General features: G+C 36.5%; 2 protein-coding genes across 4 annotated transcripts; one reads left to right on the top strand and one right to left on the bottom strand.

Annotated features, from left to right (window-relative positions):
• Positions 1-2,781: 2,781 nt before the first annotated feature.
• LOC145074706 (DNA-binding protein) lies at positions 2,782-5,000 on the top strand. Of its 3 annotated transcripts, none has more exons than XM_079021037.1 (6): positions 2,782-3,013; positions 3,109-3,234; positions 3,367-4,281; positions 4,378-4,443; positions 4,528-4,726; positions 4,828-5,000. In XM_079021037.1, exons 2-6 carry the CDS (start codon positions 3,232-3,234, stop codon positions 4,890-4,892), a joined length of 1,248 nt encoding a protein of 415 aa, XP_078877163.1. In that variant the 5' UTR covers positions 2,782-3,013; positions 3,109-3,231; the 3' UTR covers positions 4,893-5,000. The 3 variants fall into 3 exon arrangements, with proteins under 3 accessions (XP_078877163.1, XP_078877164.1, XP_078877162.1); XM_079021038.1 differs by having other exon boundaries at positions 3,130-3,234; XM_079021036.1 differs by having other exon boundaries at positions 3,186-3,234.
• Positions 5,001-6,526: 1,526 nt separating this feature from the next.
• On the bottom strand, positions 6,527-8,807 carry LOC145072809 (ras-related protein RABE1a-like). The gene is made up of 9 exons (XM_079019280.1): positions 8,591-8,807; positions 8,326-8,456; positions 7,766-7,838; positions 7,587-7,687; positions 7,435-7,500; positions 7,262-7,359; positions 7,116-7,178; positions 6,923-7,015; positions 6,527-6,837 (listed from the first exon to the last, which is right to left on the bottom strand). The coding sequence occupies exons 2-9, from the start codon at positions 8,396-8,398 to the stop codon at positions 6,757-6,759; spliced, it is 648 nt and encodes a 215-aa protein (XP_078875406.1). The 5' UTR covers positions 8,399-8,456; positions 8,591-8,807; the 3' UTR covers positions 6,527-6,756.
• Positions 8,808-19,529: the final 10,722 nt, after the last annotated feature.

Raw genomic sequence — 19,529 nt, forward strand, 5'->3', positions numbered from 1 at the left:
CTAGCAAAAGGATAAGCAAGGTCTGGACCTTTTACCTCCAAAAGTTCCCCAAGATGAAGTAGATGTTGGATCTAGAAGCTCAACCACGTCCAAGACTTGATTACCACCTTCTCCTTCTTGCAAACACACTAAAATGGCCACCAAAATCACTTTTAAGCTCAAGAATCACACTTACTTGCAAACTAGGGTTTAGGGATGATAAGAGGCAATGGAGGTTGTTTAGGGTTAGGTCCAAATGGCATAAGAGTGTTTAAATAGGATTCATGCCCTATAATTAGGGTTTTTGTCTTAGGCCACGTACGCCCCGCGTACGTGGTGCATGTTCGCGTCCAAACCACCCTAGTACGCTAAGCGTACGCATATGTATGCCCAACGTACGCCCCGCGGACGTGGTGCATGTTCGCGTCCAAACCACCCTAGTACACTAAGCGTACGCATATGTACGCCCAACGTACATAGGGACCTCCTTGCAAATAAGGTTCATTCCAAGGGTTAAAAGGGTAGATACATGCATTTCGAATGTTACATTATTTATGTATGTATGATATGTGGTGTTTTGGGGAACTCACTAAGCTTTGGACTTACGGTTTTCAGTTTATGTTTTAAGTGCTTCTGGTTTCAAAGGGAAGAGCTCGGAATGATTGCAGAGCACACACCACTCGATTCCACATTTTATGATTTACTCTGATATTGATGATGTATCGATACATTTTGATAACCTAGGTTTGATGGTAATGATATGGTTTGATGTCTTATTAATCTAAAAAAGAAAAAATTTATGGTCTTGTTTTTGGGACGTTACACAAGGTACATCAAGAACACTCCAAATCACTTAAAAACATCTTCTTTTTGCTCACAAGGCTCGATCTAGGGTCAGGGTTACAAGAGAGGGTGTTAGAGAGGTGGAGATTCAAACCATGAAAATATGGTTTGGGCACTGATCACGTACGCCCAGCATACTCAATTTACCCCAAGTACTCAGGCATACTCACTATGCCCAGCGTACACGGCTGACCCAAAAATCGTCCTAACTTCAAACGATCGTAATTTCTTCGTTTCAACTTCGTTTTCGACGTTCTTTATATCAACGGAAAGGTATCGAAGATCTCTAAAATATCATCTAAATATCTTGGACTAAAAACTTCTCGAACAAAATTCCATATTTCATGCAAGAACACAACCTAAGACTTTCCCCTTTCTACCATTCGACCCAAAACACAATTCAAGGGTTAAATCTTTTAACCAACATTACCTCCTTCCACAAGGACTAAACTTTGCCTCCTTAAGGTCCAAAGCCTCACACAACCGACTTCCAGTCCATGGCCCAGAAAGGACAGGAAATAGAATGTTACATTGTGGGTCAAAGGCACCAATGTCGGCTCACTGGATTGTGTTATGTGGAATGTTACTTGTCTTTGTGATTCTTGAATGTATGATTAGGTTGAAATACACCCCAAGGTTGGGCCCTTCATTGTATGTTTGGGTTGAGATAAACCATAGAGCTAGGCTCATTGATATGTATTGGGTTGAGACATACCCCAGGGCTGGGCCCATGATTGTATGTTGGGTTGGAATATGCCCCAGGGTTGGACTCACTGATTTGTATGGTATATGGTATTTGAGGAACTCGATAAGTTTTGTGCTTACAATTTATGTTTAAAACATTTTCAGGTATTTTTGGGTTCAAAAGGAAGGGTCTGACTTGATTACACTACATCCTCTAGAGATTTATTCTGCACTGAATGTTTACGAATTACTTTGATGTTTTGAAAATATTTTTATTCTGATTGTCTTTTAGTTAATGAATGAATGGATTGGCTTATTTAAAAATGAAAATTTTACTCAATATTTTTGGGATGTTACAAAAACCGAAACAAACTGAAAACCAACTAAACCAAGACCATATATACTCAGTTTGGTCTTTGGTTTGTAAAAAAATGTTAATTCGATCTTGGTTCGTTCCCTGGACCACACCCTACTCGTGATCCCGAGAATTGAACCAAAAAAAAAAAAGATCAAAAACGAACCAAAACCATACATACATATTTGGTTTATATGAAATGTTAATTATGTTTTGATCCAACTCAAGTCTTATCCGATTCATGGACCACACTCACCCTTATCGCACACATTTCTTTTGGTCGTGTATTGATTAAAACTAATGGTGTTCATCCATTGGATGTTAAATTTTTTCAACCGATCCAATCTTATTGAGTTTAAAAAACCGAACCGGACCGATCCAATTAGATATTAGATTTGATCGGATTTATCAATTGGATATTTTTTTTTTGATTTAATCCATTGGTTTTTCATCATCCAACCAATTTTAATTCCTTTCTATAGAATGTAAAATATAACTATCATAACTAAAAATAAAACCACATACAATTACGTTAAATAAGACTAACAATGTAACTTTAACTTCAAGTCAACCATTTATATTTTATTGAATAACTAATAATAATTGGAGGTGGATGATAATATTAGAAATTTATTGGATTAAAATTGGACATTTGAATCGGTTCGAATCAGTTATCATGTGATTTTTATGATGATAAATTAGATCTAATTCAACTAGATTATAATTTCATATCCGATACAATTCAATTACAACATCCAATCCAATCGGTTAAATTGATTAATATTTGCATGCCCCTAATTAAAACCCGTAAATCTTTGAACACTAGACAATTAGGGTCGCACCCATATAGAGTTTGATTTCAAACTCTTCAACGCTATTTATAGCTCCATGTAGGCATCAACTCATTGGGACATCCAATCCAACGGCCACAATTGATGGAAATAACACAGGAGCTCTCAGTAGGGTAACACCCGATCCCATCCGTATACTCAAAATTAATTTTCCTTCGCCAAGAGAAAAAATCCTGTGCTCCTCATCCACCGTAAGTAACCTAAAATATTCCAACTTCGCAATCGCCGGCCGTTCGCCGCCGGCAATGGATCTCGTCTGGACCTTCAGTTGATCACATAGATCACTGCTGTCCATTCGCAGGTAAAAATTAACCAAATTTTTTTTCTATTCCGTTCTATGCATTTGAGTTCCGCGTTAGGGTTTTGAAATTTGACTGTTTCCTTCTTCATTTTAAGTTCATCTTTTTTGGTTCCTAGAGTTGAACTCGAAAGCTTCTTCGTCTCGTAACTTTTCCTTTCTCCGCTATTCATAGATACTTTCCGCCTGTTCCTGGCTTATCGAGGAATATTCATCACACAATGGTATGTTTCCTTAGCATTTATGATCAATTCACTCTCTGATTCCTTTGTTGACATGCATGTTTACGTTTTTATTCCTAGTGTTCAAATTTAGTTTAGTATTTAAGCATTTTTCTTATGATTTTCATGATCCAGTCGTTCCATGAGAAAGGATTTTGGATGACGAAAGGGAATAATCATCATATGACCGATGGAGACGCCATATTTGGTAACTCATCCAGACTAGAATCAAAACGCTCGCACCAATGGTTTGCAGATGCAACAGAAGCAGAATTATTCCCTCACAAAAGACAAGCCATAGAATCTCCAAACAGCAAATCAATTTCTGTATATCCAACTTCTCATCTGTCGTGGGACAATGTTTCTGTTTCTGCTCTCCAATCATCCCCAAATCAGTTCATCGATCGTTTATTGGGATCTCCTGATGGAAATCTGAATAAAAAAATCGTCCATGATCAAGTTCAACTTGAAAACGGATCCTCAGTTGGTTTATCTATGTCCTACACCATTGAAGACCCCGATAGTTTGATCTATGGAGGGATTAGGAAAGTTAAAGTGAATCAAGTTAAGGACACTGATAACAACGACACCAGTTTCATCACAATGGGGCCTAACACCAACTATGGCAATGAAGATGGAAATGTAACTTTAATGGGACATTCCTATACAGGATTCGATCCTGCTCCTAGATCAGCCATTGCTACAAGCAAAGATGAAGAGAATTCCATATCTTTTGGTGGATTTCAAGATGAATCTGAGATGCCAATAAATGGGTATTATATCAAAGCCATGAACAACTATGGGTTATCATTTGATCAATCTACAGTCAAGACATTGCAGTCTCCAGAGATTATTAAAGAGTTGGATGTAGCCAATGTGCTCGGTGTTGTTGCAAATACACCTCAGAGTGTTATTAAATCAAAGAGCAAATTAGAAACAAAACCAGCTAAAAAAGAAGCACCTAATAGTTTCCCTTCAAATGTCAGAAGCTTAATGGCTACTGGTATACTTGATGGAGTCCCTGTCAAATACGTTTCACTTTCAAAGGAGGTAAAGTAAATAAACATCTTTTTGCATTCTTCAAACCATCATACTCGACTTTTGAACAATCTGACAAATCCTGATGAATTTAATCCGTATAATTAGGAGCTTTGTGGGATTATAAAAGGTTCTGGATACTTGTGTGGTTGTCAATCATGTAATCACTCTAAGGTGAGAGCTTACTTTTCATAATCTTTATGCAATTCTATATGTTTTGTTGTCAAAAATTTAGTTTACACCATTTTATCGATTTAGGCACTGAATGCTTATGAATTTGAGAGACATGCGGGATGCAAAACAAAGCATCCAAACAATCACATATATTTTGAGAGTGGGAAGACAATATATCAAATAGTTCAAGAGTTGAGGAGCACCCCTGAGAGTTTATTGTTTGATGCAATTCAAACTGTAACTGGGTCACCCATTAATCAGAAAGCATTTCGCACATGGAAAGGTAATAATTTACTAAAATTGATTATAGATATTTAGATATAAACAGATGATTGGGATTTGGTGTTTATGTTTGGTTTTGATAATTTGATTGTGTTTGTGTAGAGTCTTTTCAAGCAGCTACTCGTGAACTTCAACGCATTTATGGAAAAGATGAACTCAATATATAGGATTTTTCAGATTGTTTAAAATGTAAGAAAGAATCAACTATGATGCTTGTCAACTTTGATAACCATTTGTACATGAGTTTTTATATATAGGTTTGATTTTTTTTTTTTTGCTGCAGTGTTTGTCAAATTTGATTCTGATAATATCATTTTTAGGGTAGCTTTTGAGAGCTTCTAAAAGCTTTTAGCTTTTATGTTTTTATCTAATTTTACAAATTTCAAAAGCGTACAACTATTTTTCTTAAGAATTTCTACACAAATAAAAACTATAAGTAGCTATTTTGGCGAAACATCCCTAAGAAGTTATTTTTAAAGTCCTTTTTGTAAAAGGATTTTTTGTAAAAGAACTTTTTACAAAAGTTATTTTTAAAAATGTGTTTGGATTAGCTTTTGAAGGGAAAAAGTCAAAAATTAAAGTGTTTAGTTTAACTTTTACATGTAAAATGACAAAAAAAGACATGTTTAGGGTAGATGAGGGGTGTATTGGTAATTTAATATTTTTAGCTGGTGAAAAGTTAGGAAAAGTCAGGTAATTGTGATTTTTCAAAAAGACTCAAATTACTCTATAGGAAAAGTCATTTACAAAAGTCCTTTTCCCTTTACCAAACATCTTTTGAGACTTTTTCTAAAAGATAAAGTCAAAAGTCATTTAAAAAGTTAAGCCAAACACACTCAGTTGAAATAGTAGACGTGAAACATTTAGAAAAAAAAAGGTGCTACCACCCTCACTTATACATAATAAAATCATGGCTCATACACATTCACTCACAAAGTACACGAAACAATTGAAGGTATGTATAAAATTAGCCAAAAAAAAAACTATGTTTCATATTCCGCAAAGGGCAAAGGTTAAAAAAAAGGGTTATTGTCACCGTTAAACAATGGTTTTTAGCCTAATTTGGTCACTAAATTATATTTCTCATAGTGTGGATTTTAAACTATAAAATTACATGATAATTAATGGAACCCTTTAAAAACCCTTCGACCATGTAGTTTCCTATGTGTGTGTGCGCGCGCGTGTGTGTAAGCTACTTTAATACACTTTCCTTGAAAAAAGTCATTACTAACACTTGGTTTCCGTATATGTAATCCCCAAGAACATCTCCCAAAATTGCTGGTAAATTTAGTGTTAATAAGTTGTGTATAATGTTTAGTTTTCATAGAAAGTGCCGATTTTATGCATTATGAATTTATGTTTGTAAACCCTAACTTCAAGCTTTTCCTACTTTGAATGTTACTACTTTGTTGAAGTGTGCGTGTTGAAGGCTAAGAAAATGAACAAGAAATTGTTCAGATTCTGAATGCCTTGGAGATGGTCACCCAAAAAGTTGGCCATTGTGTAAACTTTTGGTACTTTTGTAAAGGTTAATGAACACGGGAAATAATAAAAGATTCCCATTTTGCATATTTCTAATTCAAATTTATAATGCATTATTGTTAGTTGACCACAAGCACATCAAAGTTTCATGCATGTAATAAGATAAACAATTATAAACAAACAAACAACATTAGATAAAGATTAGAAAAGTTCAACGGATTGGTAGACACATTCCTTGCACCATATACCCCGTTAATCTATTTACTAAGTATTCTTTCAAGATCAATGTGGGTGTAAATTAAAGAGCAAAAGAAAATCATAATTCAAGAAAATCTATTACTAATTTACAAGGTTAATGTTGTTTATCCACGTGCAGAGAAGAAAATTAATTACAAAAATTAAAGTCAATGTCACATCATGAAAAAAAAAAACAAAAGACCGTTTCATTTATGGAACAATGGTGTAAACGACATAGATTTTCACACTACCAGAAATAAAATTCAATGACTAAATCAGTTCAGTTCAAACTGGGCAACACTGACAATAACCCTAACCGCAGCATGCTGACTTCTGTTCAGATTGACTGTTTGCACCTCCACCCTCTGGTTTATTAATCTTGATTGTTGATGGCTGCCATAATATTAAAACCAAATACTTTGTAAATATAAATATTAAATATAACACATATTTAGAAAGCAAAAAAAAAAAAAAAAACCTCAGGTTTAGAATCAGTGTCTGCGAGTCTTTGCTTGATATCTGTTGCTACTGAAAAGAAAACTTGCTCCACATTTAGGTTGGTTTTCGCACTCTGTAAAAAGTAAAAACACAGCTTATGTTCCTCAATAACAATATTTATTTACAAAAAAATAAACATAATCCAAATTGAAAATGTATTTTTATTTACTTACAGTTTCGAAAAATTTAATGCCATACTCATCTGCTAGTGCTTGGCCCTTTGAGGTAGGTACAGCCTACAAATATTACGTAACTAAATAAGAATAAAATAATAATAATAATGGATTAATGGAATCAGGTTAAAATCTATAAAAATTACCCTCTTGCTTTCATCCATATCAGCTTTATTCCCAACAAGGATCTTGTTCACATTATCAGATGCATGTTGTTCGATGTTGCGAATCCAGTTTCTTATGTCTGTAACATCATATTAATTAGATTAATATGATAATATTAATTAGTTAATTAATTATTCAGGAAAGAAAATCTTACTGTTGAAAGATGATTCGTCTGTAACATCATACACCAACAAAATTCCCATGGCTCCTCTATAGTAAGCTGGAGGGAAAAAAGATTATGTAAATTATAACTTAAATTGACATGTTAAAACAAAAAATCATATCATCATAGATTCATAGTGATACCGGTAGTGATTGTTCGGAATCGTTCTTGGCCAGCTGTATCCCAGATTTGGAGTTTGATCCGTTTCCCATCAAGTTCAATTGTTCTTATCTTAAAATCGATACTGCAAAAAAGATTAATGTCAGAAATGTTTGTATAAAAAAAGATGATATTTTGATGTAGAAAAGATGAATTAGTTCACCCGATTGTAGTGATAAAACTTGTAGTAAAAGAACCATCCGAAAATCGTAAAAGAAGGCAACTCTTTCCCACACCTGACATTCAAAACAAGTAACAGTTGATAAATGGAAGATTGAGAACAGATATCAGACATGAACTCGATCATTGATCAATCACAAACGCAAGTTTACAGCAGCAATTCACAGATTCTTCATTAAACAAGTTACAGTTGATGAATGGAAGTAACACTGACATTCAAAACAAGTAACAGTCGATGAATGGAAGATTGGGAACAGATTCCAGACATGAAATCGATAATGATGATCAATTACATACACAAGTTTATAGCAGCAATTGACAGATTCTTCATAACAGTTGACTTTCCTCTAGCATGATAACGCTAATGAAATTCTTAACAAATACAAGACCAAATCATGATAAAGCATCAAATTAAACCTAGATCCGTACAATAAACCACCTCCAGAATCAACTAAGAACCAATATCACTAGCATAGCATATAGACGAAAAAAAAAAAATCAAACAGTTAAATTGTATTTTAAATGACGAAAATTATGACTCACCGCTATCGCCAATCAAAAGGAGCTTTATGAGGTAATCATAATCTGCTCGTGCCCTTGCAGGTGGAGCGGCCATTGAAGGATCGGAAGAGTTTTCAACAAATAGAGTCTAATAATAAACCGCGTAAATATATCTGTAACATCGATTAAACCAACAAAATTACAAACAGAATCAAAGTAAATGAATGCGCAATCAACAGCAAACACACCAGACTAGTAACCGATAAGAGATCCGCCATTGAAAATCTAGACAGAGAGAAATTATTACCTCGGAATGCTTAGAAAACAAAAAGAGAGGAATCCAGCCTACAATGACGGTTGGCTAAGATGCTCCAGTTCCCCTTTCTTCTTCTGTGTTTTCAGGTGCCTGTACTTTGCTAAGGGTGCGCTGTTGGCTCTCCTGCGCAATCTAGCAAATACGGGGAAAAAGAAGAGTAAACGAATGAACGAACGATGGGGGAAGCAAGTATCCGGTGTTGACGCGCACAAGATTAACCGGTAGACAGTTGTTGGATTTAAAGGAAACGAAGTGGCCGATCATGGTAATAACCGTGTGCGCGTTGCAGGGGCTAAAATCTGAGCTGGATATTGTAATTTGGAGCCTTCATAAGGTTGAGGTCGTCATTTTTGTTACAATCTTTTTAGGAAAATGACTTATAAAGTTTAAGGAAGTTTTCGAATAGTTCAAAAAAATCTTTAAAAAATTTTAATTATGTTTTGTTTATTTAAGAAAACCCAACAAACTTAATATTTTATTTAAAAAATCTCAACTAACTTATATTTTTGTTCAGTTACTATTAGATCAACCGGCTAATGAAAATCAACGAATGACATGAAATTAAATATCGGGAAAATGACTTGTAAGACCAACAAAGTTTCGAAATCGTTCAGAAAACCTCAATCATGTTTTGTTTGTCTAAAAAAAACCAAAGAACTTACATTTTTGTTCAATTCTCATTAAAGGCAACCAGATTCATTAGATATACAATTGCTTTTACACTTTTAATTATACTTTCTCGCCATGTACTTGAAAAAGATTTTAAAGTGAGACTCTCTTTAGGTAATTAATACTACGTATTTATGATTTTTGACAAACGATAAATAAGTTTGCAAAACTCTTACATGTCATGTAGCGGAGCACTAGAAGCAAATGTAAGTCCGTAGAAAACATTTTATATTAGAAATAATTTTTTATTTTCTTTAGATATAAATACTTTCCTTAATTTGTTGAAATATTTTAAAGTCTATGAATAGATTTTTTTTTTATTTTCTTTGATTTTTCTCATAATTAAAATAATTTCAAGATTGCAACCAAATGTTATATTGTATACATAAGTAATGGACATAGATAATTTCTTTAATTGTAACATATAAAATGTATTTTACAAAAATACCAACACAATAACTATATATTTGTCCTAAAAATTGAAGTTGCCTTAAAATCGAAGGTCATGTACGACCACACCGCCAGCACACCCCACCTGAGGGTCGTCATGAGGGTCGTCACTGACATCAAACATGAAAGCTGAACGATTTAGTATTTATTCAAAACGGTGGGCTATTCTAAAGTTGTTTTGGTATTCAAACTTTAAACCATCTTTATTTATATATATTATGAATTAAAAAGATCATTACAAAATCATCTTTATCTTGTTGAGGACATAGATTGAATTAAAGATTAGTTTATGAGTATATTAGATTTGCAATTAAAAAAGAAAAAAAGTACATATTATCATTAATCAAAATACTGATTATTTGTTATATTTGAGTTAATTGTTTAAAGGGACATAACAAAAAGTCCTAAGCAACCATTGACTTTTTAACATTCTACTTCAATGATAGTACTAGAAGTTATGTCATGTCGCTTTTATTTTTAAAGATTTCATTTTCAAGTGGGGCTTCGATTTATTTGTTCTTTTGTTAATCTTTTCTACTATAAACAAGTTGTTATGGGTTTCTTTCGTTTCATAGAAAGTGTCCAAAATTGGCACATCGAATTGTGAGGTCCCATTTGTATCCTTCATATACGTTTTAACTTTCAACTTATGTTGTTTAAATTAGATAAAATATTTTTAATCATTTTATAATAAAGTTACAGTGTTTTTGTAAAAGAATTTGTTTTATATCAAATACATATTTTTGAATAATTATTTTTTAAATAGTTTAATTGGTTTTGGCAATGACTTTTGACTTTGGGTGTTGTGTCTTAACTTTTAGACTTGGTTTCATGTTATGCCCTTGATTTATTTTTCAAATAGTCTAAATGCTGTTTGATAGCCTCTTAATTGAGAAATTAAGAGAGAAACTTTTAAATTTTCAGATTCAGTACGTTTGATAGCATCTTAATAAAAACCTCTTAATTAATCAATAGCCTCTTAAAAATTCAGACTTGGAACCATGTCTGAAATAAAAAAAGACATGTGTATCCCTCTTCTCTTCTTTATACTCCACGACACTACCGCCCCTTCTTCCTCCCACTCCGATTTTCAACGCTCCCTTTGCCTCCCCCCGCCAACGACACCGTCGCTGCCAGCCCCACCAGCGACACCGCCATCGCCTCTGACACCCTAGCCATCGTCGCCTCCCTGTCTCTCCGACCTGGTGCTTCAACATCTTCCTGTCGCTTCCTATCCCAATAATACTCATACCTTTGGTTATATATTTATATGCCCCTCTACCATCGATCGGTTCCCCGTTGTCATCGTTTTAATCAATTTTTATTTTCAATTTTCGATTTTGGATTTGTAGGTTTTTATTTTCAATTTTCTTTTTCGTTTAATAGGCCAAATGACCTGATGTAGGATTGGATTCAGATCAGGTCATTTTTTGGTTTATGATTTGGTCATTGCTCATGTGATTTGCAGGTTTTGTGTATGGATTAGAAGTGGATGTTTTTTGTTTCTTATTTGGTTATTGTACTGTAATTAACTAATGATGTAGATTGATAGAAAATTGGCTGAAGCATGAACGAAGTGTTGTTGTTGTATTCTCATGGATCTATTTCAATTACCTTGAATTCTACACTTCCCATTCCTCCTCTTAATAAGAAAATGGTATCCTTTCCTTACAAGTCAATTACCTTGATTTTGTGATTTTTTTTGAAGTAAATGTATGTTAGATTTTATGATTTTGGTTGGGGTGAGCAAAAACCGAACCGAAACCCAAAAAACCTGAAAAAACCGCATTAACCGAAACCGATAAACTGAAACAAAAACCGATGGTGCGGTTTATAGTTTAGCAAAAACCAAAAGTTTTCAGTGCGGTACAATTTTGATATACATAATAACCAAAAAAACCGAACCGAACCGCATATTATATATTAAATAAGATATGTATTTATATTATATATAATAGCAGTTATTTAATTAATAATATATATTTATACAACTTTGTCCCGTTGATTCTGTTGTTGTTATTCGATTTATACAACTTGTTTCTTACATCTAAGTTCTAACTTGTCATTATTTTACAAAATAATCTAATGAATATTTAAATATTGTTTTTAAATTTGGAAATCTTCCGTTAGCATTTTCAAGTTTAGTTTTATGTATGTATTATATTTATTTGGGGTATATGGTGGATAAATTCAATCGATTACTTTGATTACGAAGGAGGAGAATAAAAGGAACTAAGCTGTAATGTTGTATAAATTCTGATTTGTGTGGAACAATGAAAGAAAGCAACAAAGGTTCTTGGCCGGTCCATCTATTGCACACCGTTGGGTGTGAAACAAATTGGTGGCAAGGTAGCACTATAAGGCCGGACCGAGTGGGAGCGGGGAAGGGTCGCGGGGAGGTTCCCGCCCGGCAGAACACCGCACCGTCGGTGCGGGGAAGGGTGGTGCGGGAATGGATGAGGGGACGATACCCCGCGTTCTCTCTCTTCCTGTGAATGATTGAAATTTCTTTTTTTTTTTTTCTTTTTTTTTTGGAGTTGCAGGTTTAACACAAAAAAGATGAAAGAAATGGCATATTTAGCCCCTATGTTTTGGTTTTATGGTAGAATACACCCAACTTTGAATTCTCTTCATAAAAATAGTTTTGGAAAATTACAAAATAAACCCTATATTTTTAATTTTCCACTAATTTAAATATTAGGTTTAATGTAATTTTTATTTTAATTAATTAAATGCTTTTTATTTTTAATTAAATTTTTTGGTTGTTTTTAATTTAAAAATTATAAATCATAAATATTAATTAATTTTATTTAAAAAAAAAGAGTGAGGGAAGGGCTTCCCATCCATTCCTTGGGTTTTAGGTGAGAGAAAGAAAAGTGAGGGAAAGGAAGGTATGACCCACAAAAAATGAGAGAAACTTCCCTCCCACTCCTTCCGGTCTAAAAGGACAAGCATAATAAGCTTCGAGGTTTATATTAATTCTCCAACTAATTATTTTCAAGTAAAGATTATAATAGTATGATAATCTTTTCTTAAAAATAATTAGTTTGGAAAATGAATATAAACCCCGAAAAGTCGATGTGAGAAAAAAAAAAACTAAAGATTCATTCATCGGAGCTACCTCCGCGGAATGGATCTTTAGTGTTTTTTTTAATACATTGATTTATTTACGATTTTGCCATTCCGCGGAGCTACATTAGATTCCGCGGAATGCATGTCTATATCCGTAAAAGTCCATTTTTATGTCTATTTTTTGAAAATACCTCCATTTTTTTGACTATTTACGGTATTTTCCCTTTTTTTATAACCATTAATTAAAATGGTAAAACTATGGGGGTAAAGGTAATTTTTGATGTCAATTTTTTCTCATGGTTTTGAGATGTACACAACTTTAAACAAACTTGTACATATAAATTGTATGGACTGAAAAATGGTAAATATTCCTAAGAGCTTTCTTAAATAAAACCAGTTAAACCAAATGGGCATGTGAGGGTTTTAGAAAATCGTCACTAAAAAAGATTTTCTTGATAACTAAAAATAAACTCAAATACAGTAACACCTCTACAGCTTATTTTCTTTTCCACTTTTTGAGATGAACACTAAATCAGTAGAAACAACTTGAATGAAGCTGTATACGAAAAATCATTGACTAAAAATGATGTTCCTTGAAATAATGAGCTAGTAAGAAGGGTAGAAACTTGTACAAAATTCTTTTCTCCTTACCTTGCTGAATAGATCACTAAAATGTGAACAAAAAACATTTGAAAAAAAAAATTCGTTTTCCTTCAAACTTCTAAAGGAAACACTAAACAAACAACTTGGTAAAATGTACAAATATTACAGCTATTCTTACAATTAGCTGCTGCAGGGAGTGAAGTTTTGCACAGAAATCTTAACTAAAAAGCGATTTTCTGGTAATATGAGCTTGATTAAAGGCTAAAAACTTGTAAAAATTTATTTTCTCCTTCCTCAGTTGCTGAAGAAAATATAAACGAAAAATAGATCTAAAAACTGAACAGATCTTGAGATCTAAACTTAAAATTGAGAGCAGATCTAAAGATCTGAACTGAAAATGAAGTAGACCTTGAGATCTGAGTGAGAAAAACTCAACAGATCTGAAAGATTGTGAAGCAAATATAATAAGAACTCATAAAAATTTTATTTTCTTTCTGAACTTGCTCAATCAAAACCCCTAAAATATGAACAAAAACGGATCTAAGAAGATTTTTGCAAACTTTGGGAATATTTGAGTGAAGAAAATCGTGTAGATCCATAGATCTGAATTAAAAACGAAAATAGATCTACAGATCTGAAAGATTGTGAAGCACATTTGAACATATCTTGGCAAGAAACAAGGAGATCTGAACAAATGATGAGCAGAATATGTACAGATCTAAAAAAACCTGAAGTAAGATGCAACAGATCTGAACAAATCTGAGAGAAAAACCAGCTTGAAACCAACTCAAGCTTTTGCTACTTGCTCGAATTCGGGATGGCGCCAAATGATGCGACATCGACCTCCGGCGGGTCTTCTGGTCTTCTTCTGCGGCGGAGATCTGGATGTCACAGTGCAAAGTCGTTAGAGCCGTCCCAGGGACTGTGCCCCCGGAGCGGACTCCGACGGTCAAGTTAGATCAGCTAGAAGATTTGATATGGTCCTCCATAGCTGGAGAGAACCATCTTGGTGCTAGTGGTGTGTGGTGGCTGACGGCGGCGGGTGGCGGCTGAGCCACCTAAGAGAGCCCCCTCTCCATGGAGGAGGTACTGTTCACTATATAAGGGACAATTAGGTCAAGGGAAATTAGGTCATGCCTTGGGCCAGCCCAAATCAGGCCCAACTAGCAAGAAGCTGGGCAAGGCCGCCCGGAGGCGCCGGGCGCGGTTAGCGGGCGCGCACCAACAGAGGATGGCAAGGGAGTGCCAGGCGAGGGAGCGCCTGGCCGAGCCGGCAAGAGAGTCCCCAGCAAGGCTGGCAAGGGAGTCCCCAGCAAGGCTCGCAAGGGAATGCCAGGCAGGACTGGCAGGAGCGCACCAGGCCAGGCTGGCGCGCTAGAGTAGTCTAGGCCATGCCAATGGACCATATATCATCAGACAGCGAGATACAGTCCATGTATAACAATCAAGTTTGGAACTTGGTTGAGAATGTACCAGGTCGTAAGACTGTAGGGTGCAAATGGATCTTCAAGAAGAAGACCGACATGGATGGTAAGGTACACACTTATAAGGCACGACTGGTTGCAAAGGGTTTCTCACAAACTCCGAGAGTTGATTATGATGAGACCTTTTTCTCTAGTGGCCAAGATTAAGTCTATTAGGGTTCTGTTAGCCATAGCCGTATTTCATGACTATGAAATATGGCAAATGGATGTCAAAACCGCTTTCCTTAATGGAAAGTTGGCTGAGGATGTTTACATGAGTCAGCCAGAGGGTTTTGTCAATACAGAGTACCCTAATAGAGTGTGTAAGCTTGAGAAATCCATTTATGGGTTAAAGCAAGCACCTCGCAGATGGAATCTTTGCTTTGATGAGAAATTCAAAGAATTTGGCTTTTCTAGGAGTGAAGATGAATCTTGTGTATATGTCAAGGCTAGTGGGAGTATAGTTAGCTTTTTGGTGTTGTATGTGGATGACATACTACTCATAGGAAATGACATCCCAACTCTACAGGAAGTTAAGTCCTGGCTTGGGAAGTGTTTCTCTATGAAGGACCTCGGAGAAGCTGCCTATATTCTAGGGATAAGGATCTTGAGAGACCGGAGTAAAAGACTAATTGGACTTAGTCAGAATACCTACTTGGATAAGGTGTTGAATAGATTCGACATGCAGGACTCCAAGAAAGGAGAGTTACCCATCCAGAGTAACGCCAGATTGAGTAAGACACAAAGCCCTAGTACTGAGGCTGAGATAGCAGAAATGAGTCGAATACCTTATGCTTTGGCTGTAGGATCGATCATGTATGCTATGACGTGTACTCGACTTGATGTAGCCTTTTCCTTGAGCATGGTTAGTAGGTATTAGGGGAACCATGGCAAGGCACACTGGACTGCGGTAAAGAGTATCCTTAAGTACCTACGGAGGACTAAGGACTGGGTCCTTACCCTCGGTGGGAGTGATGACTTGAGAGTTGTAGGGTATAGTGATGCTAGCTTTCAGAATGATAGGGTAATTTCCGCTCTCAGTCAGGCTGGGTCTTTACCTTAAACGGAGGAGCAATTTCTTGGAAGAATTCCAAGCAAGAGACAGTGGTTGATTCAACTTGCAAATCAGAGTATATTGCAGCTAGCGAGGCAATATGGCTGAAGAACTTCATTGGAGACCTTGGATTTGTACCAGCTATTAAGGAGCCAATGGAAATTTTCTGTGATAGTGAAAGTGCAGTTGCCTTAGCCAAGGAACCAAGGTATCACGGGAGATCCAGACACATCGACAAAAAATACCATTTCATCAGACATCGAATAGAAGAAGGACTCCTCCTGGAAAAGAGGGTATCATCGGATGAGAATCCAGCAGATCCCCCCGCGAAGGGACTGACTCGGGTTAAGCATTCCAGCATGCTCGGAGCATAGGGCTGAAGGATGATATTAGATTTAGTAGTTAGATAACCTCGAAATCTGTAAAGTGTAATTGACATTAGATGATGAATAAAAGGTGTTTTATTTATGAGTAAAGTGTTGCTATCTCTTGTCGATCGTTTACTATATTTCTTTTGCATGTTTTGACTTCCAGAATAATTATGTTTGGTATATCATATTATTCGAACCTCCACAGTTGGTCATATGTCGGAAGTTGGTATGAATCAAGGCTGTCATGATTGGTTGTAGAGGTCTAAGGTGTTGGACATGGCTACAACAATCATGAGTGCTCATAAGTTTTGAGCATTGGACTCAACCCACGCTCACTGGAATCACTTCGTGGAATTTATCTCGAGTGATCGTGAGACGGTAATATCATATAAGTCTTAAAACCTAGAGATATGATTTGTTACTTATGAGTTGGTTATGCATTGATTGTACGTAAACACATTGGTAACTCGATGTTATAAAACGTGCTCTTGGGTATAATTCAATGAGTAGTAGAACAAACATATGAGTCGAAGTTTATCTATTCCTTCTTGGATTAGAAGCTGATATATGGGCCCCTCGATGATTTTGTTTTGACCTATGTACCGGGCCCGGTCAGAACTAAGTTGATGTGTTCAATTAAGTTCTTTGTCAAACAAATCGGAAATCGGGAAACAAACTGCTGGACAATAAGTAAGACATTGTTCTATGTATTTGTCCGGCTGATATCTAGAACAGAGGATTATATGATCACTTATCTTAAATGGCGTATCATCATCTTCTCAGTTTCGAGAGACCTTGAAAGAGCTACGATTGCTAATTGGTTCCTGAAGTCATACTTGCAGTTATAGTTATTAGACTTATCCAAGTGGGAGACTGTTGGATAAGGTGTGTAACAGCCCGAAAACTAGGTACCCTTCTATTTATCCCTTCATCTTTGTTATGTCCTCTTTTTAAGGTTGCATGATTAGCGAGTACGCTGGGCGTACAAGGAGTATGCTGCGCGTACTCGTGCGCTTCATTTGGACGCGTTCACCCTCAGGTACGTTGGGCGTACCTAAGGTTACGCGGGGCGTAACCGGTCCAGACCTAAAAACCCTAATTCATTGGAGGGCTATAAAAGGAATGTGTGGCTCGACTTCTCAACCACCATCCCTCAGAAAGAAACCCTAAAGAGAGTGTGCAGCTGTTCTTAGGCCATTTGTGAGTATTCTAAGCTTGGTGGTGCCATTTCAAGGTAGCAAGGGAGAAGAGGAGCTCATTAGGGAAGGCTAGAAGTGGTACTCAAGTGTAGATCTGAGCTTAGCAAAGGTTGAGGCTTCATTTCAAGGTAAAAGGCTCGGATCTTGTCCTAAAGTTCTTGTAATATGCTTCATGTACCATTTTTTAGGGTTTTAGTCCCAAAGGTGGAGACTTTTGAGCAAATGGTCTCCATAAGCTTAGATCCTTCGTATTTCTGGTCTATTTGAGTTGTAGACTCATAAAAATGCAATCTTGGTCGTGAATATTGCACCATGCATGAGATCTAGGTCCTTGAGTTGGAATAGAGTGATGTTATGAAGTGTTGGAGCCTTTACAGCCATGCCAAGGCTTAAAGGTCTCGACTTTATGGGTATAGACGCATAAACAGAGCCGGATCTAGAAGTTGGAGTAATGGCTTAACCGATTAAGACCAGAAATGATGTATGCTAAAGTCTGATGGTTACGCTGGGTGTAACTTCCAGTACGCGCAGCGTACTGGGTGGAGACCCCGATCCATGGGTTGGCGATGTACGCCCCGCGTACATCAAGCAGTACGCCCCGCGTACTCGTAGGGTTGACTTTTTAGGGTTTTGGCCAACATGAGGACTTTGGGTCAAGGAGGGGTAAAATGGTCTTTTACCCTCCGAGGATGATGATAAGGGTTAAAGTTTAGTTGTGGAAGTCTTGATTATTAAATGATATTTTTATATGATTAGGCGAGATAGAGTCGTTGTTGGGTTTTGGAGATAGCGAGTACGCGAGATCTTAGACTTTCCACGAGGTGAGTCTTCTCATTATACGTTACCTCGAGTGGTATTCTGGGTTGGCCAGAGAGTCTTATGTGATATTTATGAGATTGTATGCTATGTGTTATTTGTATGCGGTATGACTATATAGACCGGACCGGAGGGTCCAACGATTCAGAACGGGCCAGAGGGCCCAATGAGCTATGACTGGACCAGAGGGTCCGACGAGCTGCAGGACTGGAGGGTCCCGCTGAGACATCTTGACTAGAGGTCGGGTTTAGCCTCGAGTGGCGTATTTGTGGTATGTGGTATTTTGGGGAACTCACTAAGCATTATGCTTACAGTTGTTGTCTTTGATTTCTCAGGTACCAGCGAGGACCGTGGGAAGGCGACGACTTGACTCGTACACACTCACACCGATGGAGCTCACATTTGAGAGATCTTGGGAATTTGTTTTGAAAACACTGTTGTTTCGGATTGAAATTATGATATGATATACATTTTGTGGTTTTAAAAATAAAAAATTTAATTGGAAATTTTACGTTGTTACAAGTTGGTATCAGAGCCTTGGTTTGAGGGATTCGGATGCACCTTCGGGCGTATTTGAACTCAAACTGAGGATTTGAGAAATTTTACAACCAAAACTGCAAATTTTCTAAAAAGAAAAAGAAGTTTTGGAAACAAGCAGAGTGGATGGTGTGTACGGTCAGCCAACGCCCGAACGGTGAATCCCCAAAATACCCTTACATTATATGTTATCAGTTATGAGATATTATTTATGCATGATAGAGAGGCTAGGTATTCCTATAAGGACTAGAGTGGCCTGATTTGTGATGCCTTAGCCTAGGAGACTACTGCTGCTATGAGATACTTTGAGAGTGAGTAGGTAGCAGTGAGGAGCTCATGATAGGTCTACTGAGGGTAGCCAATGCATAGCGAGAGTAGAGTATTTACGACTTGGGATCCTAGGAGGAGGACTTGGATTGTATATTGATTCGATGTGGACAATAGTATTGGGCCCGTACTATTGAAAACACCGGATTGGTGAGCAGTCCAAGTAAGAATCCTTGGGGGTACCAGGAGTGAGGATGTTTGAGTTATCGAGTGTGAGTATACTTGAGAGTATCCCTGATATTTCTTATGTTGTGTTTCAGAGGTTGATCATGGTCGGGACACGCCATAACCCCGAGAGCAGTGGGGTGAGCGACGAGGAGATCCGTAGGATCATCCATGAGGAGGTGGCTGCTGCCATCAGAGCCGAGA

The sequence above is a fragment of the Lactuca serriola genome, chromosome 9 (assembly GCF_051521515.1).
Source record: "Lactuca serriola cultivar US96UC23 chromosome 9, Lser_US96UC23_V15, whole genome shotgun sequence".
Classification (NCBI taxonomy): Eukaryota; Viridiplantae; Streptophyta; class Magnoliopsida; order Asterales; family Asteraceae; genus Lactuca; species Lactuca serriola.

Bases quoted from the DNA above. Each gene is read 5' to 3' on its own strand.
- LOC145074706 (XM_079021037.1), top strand. The intron at 4,444-4,527 runs GTGAGAGCTTAC...TTATCGATTTAG, and splicing joins AATCATGTAATCACTCTAAG to GCACTGAATGCTTATGAATT. The intron at 4,727-4,827 runs GTAATAATTTAC...GTGTTTGTGTAG, and splicing joins AGCATTTCGCACATGGAAAG to AGTCTTTTCAAGCAGCTACT.
- LOC145072809 (XM_079019280.1), bottom strand. From the start codon at position 8,398: ATGGCCGCTCCACCTGCAAGGGCACGAGCAGATTATGATTACCTCATA. The intron at 7,839-8,325 runs GTGAGTCATAAT...TTTGAATGTCAG, and splicing joins CCTTTTGATTGGCGATAGCG to GTGTGGGAAAGAGTTGCCTT. The intron at 7,501-7,586 runs GTATCACTATGA...TTTTCCCTCCAG, and splicing joins ATTCCGAACAATCACTACCG to CTTACTATAGAGGAGCCATG.